The sequence below is a fragment of the Drosophila ficusphila genome, unplaced genomic scaffold, assembly GCF_018152265.1.
Source record: "Drosophila ficusphila isolate 14025-0441.05 unplaced genomic scaffold, ASM1815226v1 contig_106, whole genome shotgun sequence".
Classification (NCBI taxonomy): Eukaryota; Metazoa; Arthropoda; class Insecta; order Diptera; family Drosophilidae; genus Drosophila; species Drosophila ficusphila.
Window position 1 is genome coordinate 7,359,718 of NW_025063993.1, and position 12,673 is coordinate 7,372,390.

At 41.3% G+C, this 12,673-nt stretch overlaps 2 protein-coding genes across 2 annotated transcripts in view; one reads left to right on the forward strand and one right to left on the reverse strand.

Moving 5' to 3' along the window:
- The window catches only part of LOC108093653 (division abnormally delayed protein), a 69,808-nt gene that overhangs the window by 54,479 nt on the left and 2,656 nt on the right, over positions 1-12,673 (forward strand). Inside the window, exons 3-6 of the mRNA XM_043208615.1 lie at positions 9,746-9,869; positions 9,934-10,401; positions 10,800-10,989; positions 11,934-12,109. Of these exons, the coding sequence (XP_043064550.1) occupies positions 9,746-9,869; positions 9,934-10,401; positions 10,800-10,989; positions 11,934-12,109 (958 nt within the window). The remainder of the gene's footprint in view (positions 1-9,745; positions 9,870-9,933; positions 10,402-10,799; positions 10,990-11,933; positions 12,110-12,673) is intronic.
- On the reverse strand, positions 12,111-12,636 carry LOC108093818. The gene is made up of 2 exons (XM_017194137.2): positions 12,480-12,636; positions 12,111-12,350 (listed from the first exon to the last, which is right to left on the reverse strand). Exons 1-2 carry the CDS (start codon positions 12,561-12,563, stop codon positions 12,222-12,224), a joined length of 213 nt encoding a protein of 70 aa, XP_017049626.1. The 5' UTR covers positions 12,564-12,636; the 3' UTR covers positions 12,111-12,221.

A 12,673-nucleotide genomic window follows, 5' to 3' on the forward strand; every position in this document is an offset into this window, starting at 1 on the left:
ATGTTGTAGCCTTTACTGTTGTTGTTGTTTTTATTGTTGTTGTTGTGGCCGCTGTCCCTTTTTAGACAATTTTGCAAACTTTGTCTGGGTCACGTTTTGGGGGCTGACACGCCTCCACGCTCCTCCGCCCCTTTTGTGCAGCCCCTTTCACACAATGCCTGCAAATTGTTGTCGTACATGCTGTAAATCTCGCTTCACTTTAAGGCCAGTTTTTGGGGTGATGTTGCTGTTGCTGTTGCTCCTGATGTTGTTGCTGCTGTTGTAGTTGCTGCTGCTGCCTCATTGTTGTTCTCGGCGGTCTGAGTCTGCAGTTCTTGGAAATGGGCGCCCGTTCGAAGAGACTTTGAGCACGCCCTCCTCGTTGTGAATGCCCACACATATTCGCATTCGGATATATACTGCACGTTTGTGCCGATCCGCAATTTTTATAAATACACTTTGGCGAATTTGTTTGCATTTTGTGTGTTGTCATCAGCTTAATTTATGCGAACCCCATTGATTCATTCGGATGGGGCTCATTAAATTTTGAGGCTTCCTTTCAGCAATATGACTGTAGAAAACCAGTGATCATTAAATAATTTTGGGATGAGATAACGCGTCTGGGGTTTTAAATTAATCAATTTGCTAATGGGCACTTGGGCAAATTATTATTCAAGGAAATCACAGAATAAAATTAATAAAATAAATACGTTTAAGTACTTGACCTCCAATAAAAATATAAATCAACCTCATTGTTCTTCAAAAAGCTCATCTGATTGAAACTCATAATTTTAAAATAATATATATTAATTTTATTATCGTTTGTAAAACGATTAATTGAACTGATTATCCTTCATTTCTTTTTTGATTTCCTGTTAAATTTGCTTTTAATGCACTCGATTATAGAGTGTTTCGCAAACAATTATCATTCAATTTGCATTGAAGAATTCAGCACACAATGATGTCACACAAGGCAAACACTGATAGTCCCGCGTTTATTAGATAAACAAAACAGGCAAAAAATTAAAATGCAACCGGCAAAGTCATTTGGCCTAACAATCGAATAATGAAACAAATTATAATATTTAAAACCAATTGCGGCAGCAATTTATTTGCTTTTACGAGCCGGGCTGAAAAGTAAGGAAAATAAATAAAAGTCAGCGAACGATTGATGAATGAATGGGGTGCAGCTGAATGCCAGTAAGATTTATGAAACAGTTGGCTAATTGATTCAGAATATAATATATAGGCCTGACAACTGGCGGATCGGGGGTAACTGATGGCTAATGGGAGACTGAAGTGTTTGCTTGTCTGGCGCTGATAACGGGTTGCTGCTTCTTGGCCAAAACTTCTGGCCCAAATGGCGTACTTGTGCTTATCGGCGAGTCGTTGCGTTGGCACGCGTTTCCCTTCGCTGCACCAGAGTGGCCATAAAAATTGATTTACTTTCTTTGGAGCACACCCGGCGTATGCGTGATGTTCTCCGCTGGGAAAAGAAAGAGAAGAGGGCCCTTCTCCTCAGTCCCCGAAAAATGCGCAACTATAAAACTTTATGCATTTCTTGGCAATCGCTGGTGTTATTGCTCTTTCTCCTGCTGCTCTCTAACGCATAAAATATTATGGTATGCGAAATAAATGCATATTTCTATTTTGTAGCATAAACTTGCCAACTACAACAGCTTGTGGCATATGCAATACAAGCCGGGGCTTCCTTCCTGTTCGAAAAATTCCCCTCCCTCTTTTCAACCCCCCTCCCATCCTCTTCCGGTTGGAGCTCATCCGCCCCCAAGTGCCACGCCCCTTCCGTTTCCGCGCCCTTTGTTGCGTCTCTTGCCCTCTCGCTCGCACTTTGCCTTTGTGGGTTGAATGCTTTGTTCGGCGTATTATTTTTAAGCAAGTATTTGCGTGTTTGAACACGTTTCGCAGCTTACGAATTATATGGGCCCGGGCCCCCGAATAACCCCAATCCGCAGATCTCGGCGATCCCCAGTTCCCCAGATGCCCCGCCGCCAACGCAATGCGTTTCCATTGCACTTACCACGTAGCCACCACCAACATCATCATCATCATCGTCGTCATCGTCCTCGATGCTGCTACTTTCATTTCGCTGGTGCAGTGAAAGAAAAACTTCTCAATACTTACATTTGGTGAAGATAATAAATGTTATTAAAAATAATTTTTTTAAGTATTTTTGCACTTGGTTTAGCACTTCCCACTTTCTTAAATTTAAGTTAAAAAATTATTTGTGTCAATAAAATATTAAATTGTTTAAATCATTAACTCCAATAATTTTATAGAGTCCCCAAAGAATTTTCTTAGACTGGACTAACTTATTATTTACTTGAGTTAATGTAGCACAGAAAATAAATATAAACTTTTTGTATTTGCAGACTAACTGACGCTTTACCCATGTCAAGAATTGCTCTTTTAATTTAATTTTTAAATATTTTAAAGTTTTTTTTCCTAATCAAGATAATTTAACTTTCTTTTTTCTCACTGCTTATTGTCATTGTCGTCTTGGCGTGTTGCTCACGCGCTTAATGCGTTTGGCTGGAAAACATTTCCACTCCCCCCGACACCTGGTCACACCCCTTCCCCCTCCCCTTCCTGCCCCCTTAACCCCCTTTCTGGGGGCCAGGGGCGTGCGCCAGCATAAAAGTTCCAAATGCTGACTTACTGCTCTGCCAGCACAACTTTTGCCCCTTTAAACAAAACAAAAACAAACAGCAACAAAAAAAAAGAAAAAAAAGAGAGCGGGGAACTGCAGAAATTATTTCTTTATTTTTGTGGCTGCAACGGCAGCTGCAGCAGCAATGCGTGCACTTTCATAAGTTGCAACTAGCAACTTTCCCCGACCGCTCCCCCTTCCAGCTTCAAGTTGGCCCAGGCTTAAGTCTTTTCGGCCATATCTTGTGCTTTGCCTGGCTGCCTTCTTGTCTTTACGGCTAAAGTGGTTTTTTGGCCGCCATCGCTTGTTAGCCGGCTTTTGTTTGTCTTGTCACATTCTGCCGTTGCAGGCTGTGCGAGTTTGTTTGCCAGTGCCAGTGCCACTGCCTCGGCCCCAAGTTGTTGCACTGGCAGGTCCAAAGTTTCCTGTTGTTGTCATTAGGTTTTAGTATGATTGAGGTGCCTCAGTTGGGTGTGGGTGTGGCAATCCCTAGTTAGGCTCTGACACAAAAAAAAGAATTATTTAAGTCTATCAAGAGAACAAATGCTGTTAATTTATTAAACTACCTGAAATAGTTTTGTGTATAATCTGCCACTTCAAACTAAATTTTTCAGAGAATGCTTATAAGAAAATATACGCCTTTTACCTTATAAACATTTTATATTGTATAATATGCCATCCATTTTTTTTGCACAAGAAATAAGAATGACTCAGATAAAACTTAACTGAATCCTAAAACCTAAATAATAAATAAATCGTCTCGATTCCTAAGTGTTATTTTTTTAAACCAAACTCGTTCTTCGGCGTTCTTTTTTCTTTCATGTTTACGTTTCAAATTTTTTTTTGGAGGCGATCTTCGGACTCCAGCTTCGATTTCTCAATGAATTTGAGGGGAAACTGAAGTTCAGAGCCAACGAACACGAACACCTGCAGATCGTTTGGGCCAAGAAAACGCCCCCGACTAAAACCAGTTGTCAATTTAGTTGACTAAGAAGATCTATAATTATTTGCTTGCTTCACTAATGCCGAATTACTAATGGAGCCGTCTTTTCATTAATTAGCAGAGCCTTAAATAAAAATAAACAGATAAAAACAAAAGCGATGCCATTTTGTCTGGCAGTTGCGTTCCAATATCGCCATTTGTGTGCATATATAATTACCATAATTAGTTGCTTGGCAAATTAAGCGCTGAAAGCTCGCGCTTGTAATTAACGCGCCACCAAAAACGGAAGGCAACTCGATACCTCGTTTGGCAACAAGAGGCAGCTTGGGGATGGGGTTGCAACTGGGAGACTCAGAGACTCAGAGACTCGGAGACAGAGACGTGGCAGATCAAATAACTCCAATGCCCCGGCCAATTGATGCATATGCTTTGAAGCATTTCAATATGTCAGAGCGGAGCTAAGCCGAAAAAAGGTCCTCCACTTCGGGGGGAGCCTTACCTCCTTTATTGCCCCCTCCCCCCCATCCCACCAACTCGATTCCAACAATGAAAAGTCATCCAATTACTTTGACATTGTGGAGCCCCTCCGGATCGGATCGGATGGCTTGCCATGGATTGCGAATGGGATGAGATGAGGCTGCCTGCCAAGAGCAGATTGCCCCAGGGCTCCCAGCTGTTGGAGCTGTTGGAGTGGCGAGTTGGATAGCTGGATAGCTGGATAGCAGGATGGTTGGATGGTTGGGTACTTCGCCAAAAAGGGGCGTGCCAAGTTGGCACGCCTGCAGAAAGCTAGTTACAATACATGCACTTAAGCTGCCTGCCACGCACAGTGGGCTGCAGCTCCAGATGGTGAAGTTCGGGGCTCAGAGTACTCAAGTTGGTAAGCTTATCTCAGGGTGAAGAGATTAAGGCGGTTGATACGAGGAAAATTAAATGCCAGTTTGTAGGGGCATTACTTATTGGATAAAGTAACGAAAGGATGTTATGGAAGTTTCAGTTTAAAACTAGACTCAGTTAGCAGTTAATATTAAACATGATAGTTTATTTCATAAAACTTTTACTTAATGTACACAAATGTATATAAAACAAAAATATTACCTTAGGGAAATGGTATTTCCGATTATTGTTACTTAATAGAAATCAGGTTTTTTTCTTATCTTATTGTTCAAGTTAATTATATGATTTTTTGTGATTAATTAAATTGTAGCTTTTTAAAATTAAAATACAATAAAAGGATATCCTCTTATTTACTTAATCATTACCTACAAATTGCAAACTAAAGTAATCAAAACAGCCATGCACTTATCATAATAATCCTTTGCTTGAATTCGAATAAAAAATACTTAAAACTAGTACTCTTAAAGATCTTACAAATTCCCCAATCCCAACTGGAGGTCATCCACCAACCACTGTGCCCATCGGCACTTCCCAGCCACTTCCTCCCGGTCGCTGGTTTCTGGTCTTCTGGTCGGCGGGCCGAGAGAGCTACTCCCGCCAGACGGACAGACGACCGGGAAGGCGACTTTGGGGCCGGGAAAGAACTTGCCACAGTTCGGAACGAAGCTAAACGCGGCTAAAAAGCTAAGCCCGCCGAATGGCAAAAAGCAAGGAGCGTAAGAGACGAAGAAGAGGAAGAGAAGGGGCAGGGGCAGGGGAAGCAATGAGGAGCACTAACAAAGTTGCTGTGGCATTCATAAGGCGGCAACGGATACCGCAGTCGGGATAGTGAACAAATACATGCATATAAAATGCAAATAAAAAATGCGGCAGATACTAAAATTGTAATATCCGCACAGGAACGCAGGCAACAAACAAAACACAAACAAACAGCAATGCTCTTCTTCTTCTTCTTCTCTTGCCCCGAGGAGCAAAAAAGTCGAAGCACTAAAAAAAAAATAAAAGGAATATATATAAATACAAAGCGGCAGGGAAAAAGCGGGCAAAATGAAACTAAACCTTTGGGCTGTGCTCGCTTTCGGTGAGTGTGTGTGTGTGTGAGTGTGTGTATGAATGTGTGTGTGCTGCATATTTTTGCCAGGGCGTGGGAAACAACAACACTGCCTGTGTGGACCGCGGTCGCGTCTGCCACAGGCCCCGCCTCCGCCTGCCGCACCGTTTTGGGGCTTGCCCCGGGGCACGAATCCCCATCGAAGTGCCCGTCCGATTCCGAAACCGAATCCCAAAACCGGTCGCCGCCTGGAACCCGGCATGCTAATCTCGCTCCTGCCAACAGCCAACTGCCAACCGCCGACTTCTAATGAAGCAATGAAGCCGAAGACGCAGGCGAAGCTCTTCCGATATTTGCTCTATGCGAATAGCTGAGAAAGCCACTGCGAAAAATGCAACTTATAAATATATCACAAAATTAATACAAATTCAACAAAAAAAACTCCAAGCTAACAACAAGCAAACTCAAAAACAACTTTTAAAATTTTTTTTTAGTTTTAGTTATGTAATAATGTTAGATAGCAGCATAAATTACATCCATAATGTTTACCTCTTTGGTGGGACTTCACTAAACCAAATAATCGAGTAAGCAAAACACATTTATTTATTTCAAATTTAAATAGCTTAAAAAAAAATACAAAATTGGTAAAAATTTGTAAACATATTATTAGGGGGTGTACTGAAATTAAAAGCCTCTATTCAGGTAATTGTAATAAAATTATGAGTGCATATATTTGTATACCTTAAATAAGGTTCTTAATTTAGAAACTTTGAATACAATTGCAAATTATTTTCGTTTTTCGCCAGTGTAAAAAGAAAACTGGCAGTCATATGAATGGACTTTTAGTGTCTGGTCATGGGCTTGGTGGTCGTCGGCTTGCCCTGGGAGTCAAAAAAGAGTTCCTTGGCCCTGAGACCTCCGACGGGCCAACTACTCTGGCCGCACTTTGTTGTCTAATTCAATTTCATTGTCTGTTTGCCCATTAGTGCGATTTTCCATGTGTGACGAGCGTGGATTCCTTTGCCATTTTCCTCCCACCCGGAAGGTTTTAAAAGCGAAAAAAAGAGGAAACCCAAGCTTAATGAAATTTTCATGTTTCATTGGGAAAGCCATTTGGCCTGCTTTATATTTGATTGCTGGTCGGGCATAGTTACGTATACGTACCGGTGTACGGGTATATATGGTATATACCTTGCTGCCACAATAAAAATGCCCTTGGTTAATTGTCAAAGCGGCAAGGAGATGGAGTGAGTGAGAGAGCCAACTAGGAAGAAACGAGATGGAGAGAGTGCGATAGAATCTGGACAGAAATTGCAATTAGTTGCACAGGCCAACGCAAACGTCCAGCAAATTGCATATGAAGTTTTGTGTGAGCCCGCAGGTGAAGTGCTGAGTTAACAATTTATGAGATACAAAGATACAAATGCATGCCACCTGAGGCGGCGCACTGTTCGTGTGTGTTTGTTTGTGTGTGGGCCCCGACTTAATTGAGCGCATTAAGCCAACAAAAGCAGCTGCAATAATGCATATCGAGCATACGCAGTGTTGACTGCTCTCAGCAAATTCCCTATCGACAATCGCTCGCAGCGAGTTCATTAAAATTGCAATTAGGCATCGAAGCGAAGGAAGTGCCACTGGATGCCGCACTGAATATTCCACCAAAGGAGTTAAGTCTGGCAATCCGGATAAGGGAAATTGCACGGGTTGAAAATGGAAATATTCGCAATCAATAGATGGCATTTTAGGCATGTCAGTCATGTAATTGTTGTCTGCATCCGCACTTTCTCGCCTGCAGCTCCAACTCCTCTTGATGGTTCACTCTATTTGCGCTCTCGCATCGATTTAATGAGCCAATCGAGTCGAGTTCCCGATGTCACACTGTGCGGGAATATATACGAGTACTCGTATACGTGTGTGTATATAGTATTTATCCCAGCGCATCAACACGTTCGACGCGGCGTGTTAATAATTAAATGTTTCCGCCAGTCAACGCTCCACTTTAACTATGCCACGGCAATGAGATTAGCGACAGGATGTATACGAGTACGTTCCCCACTTCCCCACCGATGTAACCCATAGATGAATCTCTGGCATCTGACGTTATTATGGTCGCCTTGTATCGCAAACGCGTTAAATCAATTGGCTGGCATTGTTTATCGCATCCTGCGCAATTGTCAGCCAGTGTCGAACGATTAGCGGCCCCACCAGTTGGTCCTGTGCTAAACCACGGCTCAAAAGCAATAGAAAATTTAATATCCCAGCCCCACTATTAAATCGATTGCCTTGATTGCTTACTTAAGACTTTAATTCAGTTTTATTGAAGCAGAGGTGCACATTAAATAATTTGTTTAATGGAATAGGATTGAAACGTTTATGCAAATTATCTCTTAGGCGCACCTCAATGTGACCTAGACTTTTTCTACTTATAATTTTCCTCACTTGTGAATTAAGTGAACTATCTAATTTACGTTCCGGTTTACTTATAATTTTCCTCACTTGTAAATTAAGTGAACTATTCAATTTGCCTTTCTCATCCTAAAAGTTGGTAGATACTTATGTTGATTTATTTATTTACATTTTTTTTTATTTACATTATCAACTTGAAAATCTATTTACCATAAATCAAAGCAACACCAATATTTATTTTATTAAATCGGGATTCTCTGGGTAATAAAAGTGTCATTAAAATATAATTTAAATGGCCATATATTAGACCTCCTGACACCTTGAAACTATTTTGATGTGAAACCCAACCAAATTGATGGCCAAACTAGAGCCCTATTTTACTGTGCACCGTTTTCACTTTTCTTCGGTTCGTTTACCCAAAAATCGCTTCCCGAACCCATAAGTTTTGCTAATTAAAAAGGGTAAGCCCTGCTCGCCACGGATGACGCATCAAAGGCCATTAGCCGATAAAGGCTGCCCGAGTGCAGAGCCAAGACCCCAGAAACTGACACATCGACAGCGCTCCAAGCCAAGCCCAAAAACCAGACACAAAGACTTATTCAAACGCTGAGAACGGAAATGCTCCAACATCGAAATCAAAATGAGCCGCAGCGCAGAACATAAAGCAAAAAAAAAAAAATAAAAACAACAACAGAAAAGAAGAACAAATCTGGAAACACTTTTGGCCTGTCGAAAAATGTGTGTTTAGTTTGTTGTTCCCGGCTCGCCGTTCTTTTGTTGCCAATTAACAGAGAGATTGACACTTTCGTTTGAAACCGATATACAAGACAGCGAATTGCAATTTGGAATTTGTCAGGGGCCAAAAAAGAGGGCGGGGCAGTGTTTGCTCTTTGTGTGTGAGAAATCACACGCCGATTTGACAGTTTCCCTCGATGCTATCTGCCTCTATCTATCCGATCCCCTCCCCACTTCCCTATATGTCGATATATATCTGGCCTTGGCCATTTGTAATCTGCGCTAATGACAGGCTGCCAGAAAAGTGTGTGTGTGTGTTTGTATCTGTATCCGAGTTTTGCATCGATTGCCAATCTGTGTATCCAAATCAATTCGCACAACTGCCGCTGACACCTTGACAGATAACATTGTGTCACATTTGGTTTTTCTTACGCTCAGCTATGTGATTAGTGTCTGAATATTAAGAGAATTTATCAACTTGCCGCGCTTAATTCGCGAACTGATTGACAGACTACAGATAGTAATCGATGGCTGCCAGTTGAAAGGGATTGAATGGGAAAACATCATCCAAATCAGTTTTATGTAATTAAATGAGGCATATAATATAAAGTATATTATTATGTGATTAGTGTTTGTATACATGAAAATGATATCGAGCTTTGGGTGATTGTTGGTAGATTATAGTAGAATAATTCTGTTCTTTACAATCAAATTAAACAGAACTAATTTATGCAAATTGGTATTTCTCTTTTCATTAAGAACAACCTCTGTTTCCGCCAGGTTTGTTCATATTTAACTCCACCTGGCATTGCCGACAGCCATATTAAATTGTATTTCATTAACTAAAAGCTTACTCGTACACAGAGATAAAGAGCAGTGGCAACAATTCTTTTTTCCAAGTGGGCGGAAATCCCAGCCAGTCCATTAGGACGGAAGTTTCGCAAATCCCAGCAGGGGAGAACTTTAGCGGCAAAGTGATTAAATTTCGCTAGGAATAACAATAACCATAACAATACTTTCATGGTTGCCCCTTTTTTTTCTCTTCCTCTCTCATTTCTTGCGGCAGGTCACGTCCTGGATCTGGTGCAGATTTCGGAGAACATGACCCATTCCCTGTTCTCCACGGTCTACTTCCGAATGGTGCCGCAATCCCGCATGATGATCCATCAATTGTACACGGAAATCATGAAGTAAGTACAAAGGGTAGATAATTTGGAGGGGTATATATATTAAACTGAGATACTCTTCTTTCAGCCAACTGATTTACACCTCAAATTACACGAATAGTAATGGCGAGCAGGGAAGACGGGGCATTGGAAGTGTGCAGGGAAGCTTGGAGTCCGCTGTGAGGCATTTCTTTGTGCAACTCTTCCCGGTGGCTTACCACCAGGAGGTGCACCTGTCCAAGAACAATCTGGGTGACTTGCACGACGACTACGTCAACTGCCTGAAGCACAACTTCGACGAGATGCGGCCTTTTGGGGATATTCCACGGCAATTGCAGGCCAGCCTGGGCAAGAGTGTCCACATGTCGAATGTCTTCATGAACGCCCTGCTCCAGGCAGCCGAGGTCCTCAGCGAGGCGGACGTCCTTTACGGCCAGCAGCTGACGGACACGTGCAAGCAGCAGCTCCTCAAGATGCACTACTGCCCCAACTGCCAGGGTCGATTGGCCAGGAGCGAGACGAACTTGTGCCAGGACTACTGCAAGAACGTGATGCGGTGAGTCCGGAATACTGAACTGGGGGATCAGAGGTCCACCAACCTAAATTTTGTAATGTACTCGCTACATTTCATACAATTATTAAAGTACAAAGTTCTGTAGTATTGGAAGAAGTTGATGTATAAATTCAAGAAATTTATTTTAAAATTTTATTTCCTAAAATTCAACAAAAAGCTTTCATTTAAATACGCTTTTAAATATTCGAATCATTTTTACTATCTTTAAATGATTCAAAAACCTTGACAACCCACTTTCAACATACGTATTTTATATAAGTAATAAAAATTATGTTCAAATTTTGAAAGTGTTATGTTGATTAAGATGATTGACCCTCATTTGTCATGTTTACGTTACAATCTTGTGCTTAAACTTTATGCATTTGTTTTACGATCTTCAGCGGCTGCTCGGCGGAATATGCTGGTCTGCTGGACGGTCCCTGGTCGAGTGTGGAGGATGCCCTCAACAACCTGGTGACCACCCACATTCTCTCGGACGGCGGCATCATCAACGTCATTAAACAGCTGCAGTCGAAGCTCTCCGATGCAATCATGACCGCCATGAACAATAGCCCTGATTTGGAGCAGAAGGTAAGTGGACCCATCCAAAGAACTTGCTAGTGATTCTGCTATTCAGATTTGGTTTTATAGGCCTTACAGCTTAAAACCAAAAAAACCAGAAAGTTATTTTTTTATTATACCCATTAAATGTTTTGGCAACCAAAACCAATATTGTCTGAAAGTTATTGAAATCTCGAGGGCACAATAAGTTTATTAATCTTAACTAGCAAAGAATATACCAACGATTTGGGATTCTTTAATTTATGAACTATAAATATTTGTCTCTAGTTATTATTGTGTATAGTTCCTATTTAGAATATACTATAAAAAAGGTGATTCATTTTAAAAATTTAAAAAGAAAAGAAATTAAATGCTGAAAAGTAAACTTTAGACATTACTTTATAAAATGTTGTAAAGTATTGGTTACATAAACAAATCAGATACCTTGTATTATCACATTTGGCATTCATTGGCTTTATATGAGCAATCTCTTTCGAGGACACAGCTCTTTTTTTTTGTGCCAGCCATCGGAAGATACGATCGATTTCGTTTATTTCTGTCCCAAGGACACGTCCGTTTAATGGTTTAATTGCCAGTTAATTTATGAACATTTTAAATGAATTAAATGAATCGGAATTCAGTTCCGGCCTTCGAACTTGCAGCAGCCTCGAAAAAAAAACATCTTTGGTATTTCGAGGGCTTGTTAAGCGTGCACATGACATCCAATTGATGCCCGTTGGCATGATTGACATGTTGCAGGGAATTTAAAATGCTAAATTAGAGCGAAGTTGTATTTTTATCCCCCCATGAAAGTTGCAATTTACATGCAGCTGGGCAGCTTAATAATAGTTGAAGAGAGGGGGAAACACGTGCGCCTTGCATGAGCGGCGGCGATTAGCAAGTGGAAGTGGAAGCCCCCGTAAACCGGAGAACTACATGGATGGCATTCCCCCCTTTTTTTTTCCATTTTCCAGGTGAAGAAGACGTGCGGCACTCCCAGCCTGACACCCTACTCCACCGCAGAGGCGGATGCGCGGCCACCGCCCCACAAGAACAACATCAAGTGGCCAGTTGCCCCGGATCCGGACATGGTCCGCTTCCTCTCGACCATCGAGAAGAGCAAGGAGTTCTACACGACCATCGTGGACAAGTGAGTGTTCAGACGATGCCACAAACTTTATTGATTGGGGTTTTGGGTGTACACAAACAACTTAATTGACTGACCAAGCTATGACTTCAAATGGGCCACATCCTGTGGGAAACTAGCCCTTTTTGGGCCCAGTGATCATGGCGATCAGGTCCTCCAGCAGGCAAAAGTACAGCGGTGTGACAATGGCAATGAAGAATATTAAGTTGGCGAAGAAGCCATTTTTCACCGGCACACGACAGCCCTAAAAAAATGATTTTAATTTGATTTTAGCAAAATAAAGTGGGGTACCTGTTAATATTAAATGACATATATATTTTATAGTATTTTAAAAATATTCCCATTTTGGAACTAATTTATATTCAAAACTTACTTGTCGTGGTGGCGGAATCAAAGGACGAGCCAGGCAAAAGTCATGAGCCAGGCGATGCATCCACAAAACGAATTCTTTAAACATTTTGTTTCCTTTTTTGTTTTCTTTGTTTATAAGGGAACTTGTCAATAAACATTAGTTGTTTTGGCAGAACTTAAATTGAGTTGAAAAACAAGCTTACTAAGTTCACACTT

Coding starts and splice junctions, on each gene's coding strand:
- LOC108093818 (XM_017194137.2), bottom strand. CDS start 12,563: ATGTTTAAAGAATTCGTTTTGTGGATGCATCGCCTGGCTCATGACTTT. Junction 12,351..12,479: donor TGATTCCGCCACCACGACAA/GTAAGTTTTGAA, acceptor TCATTTTTTTAG/GGCTGTCGTGTGCCGGTGAA.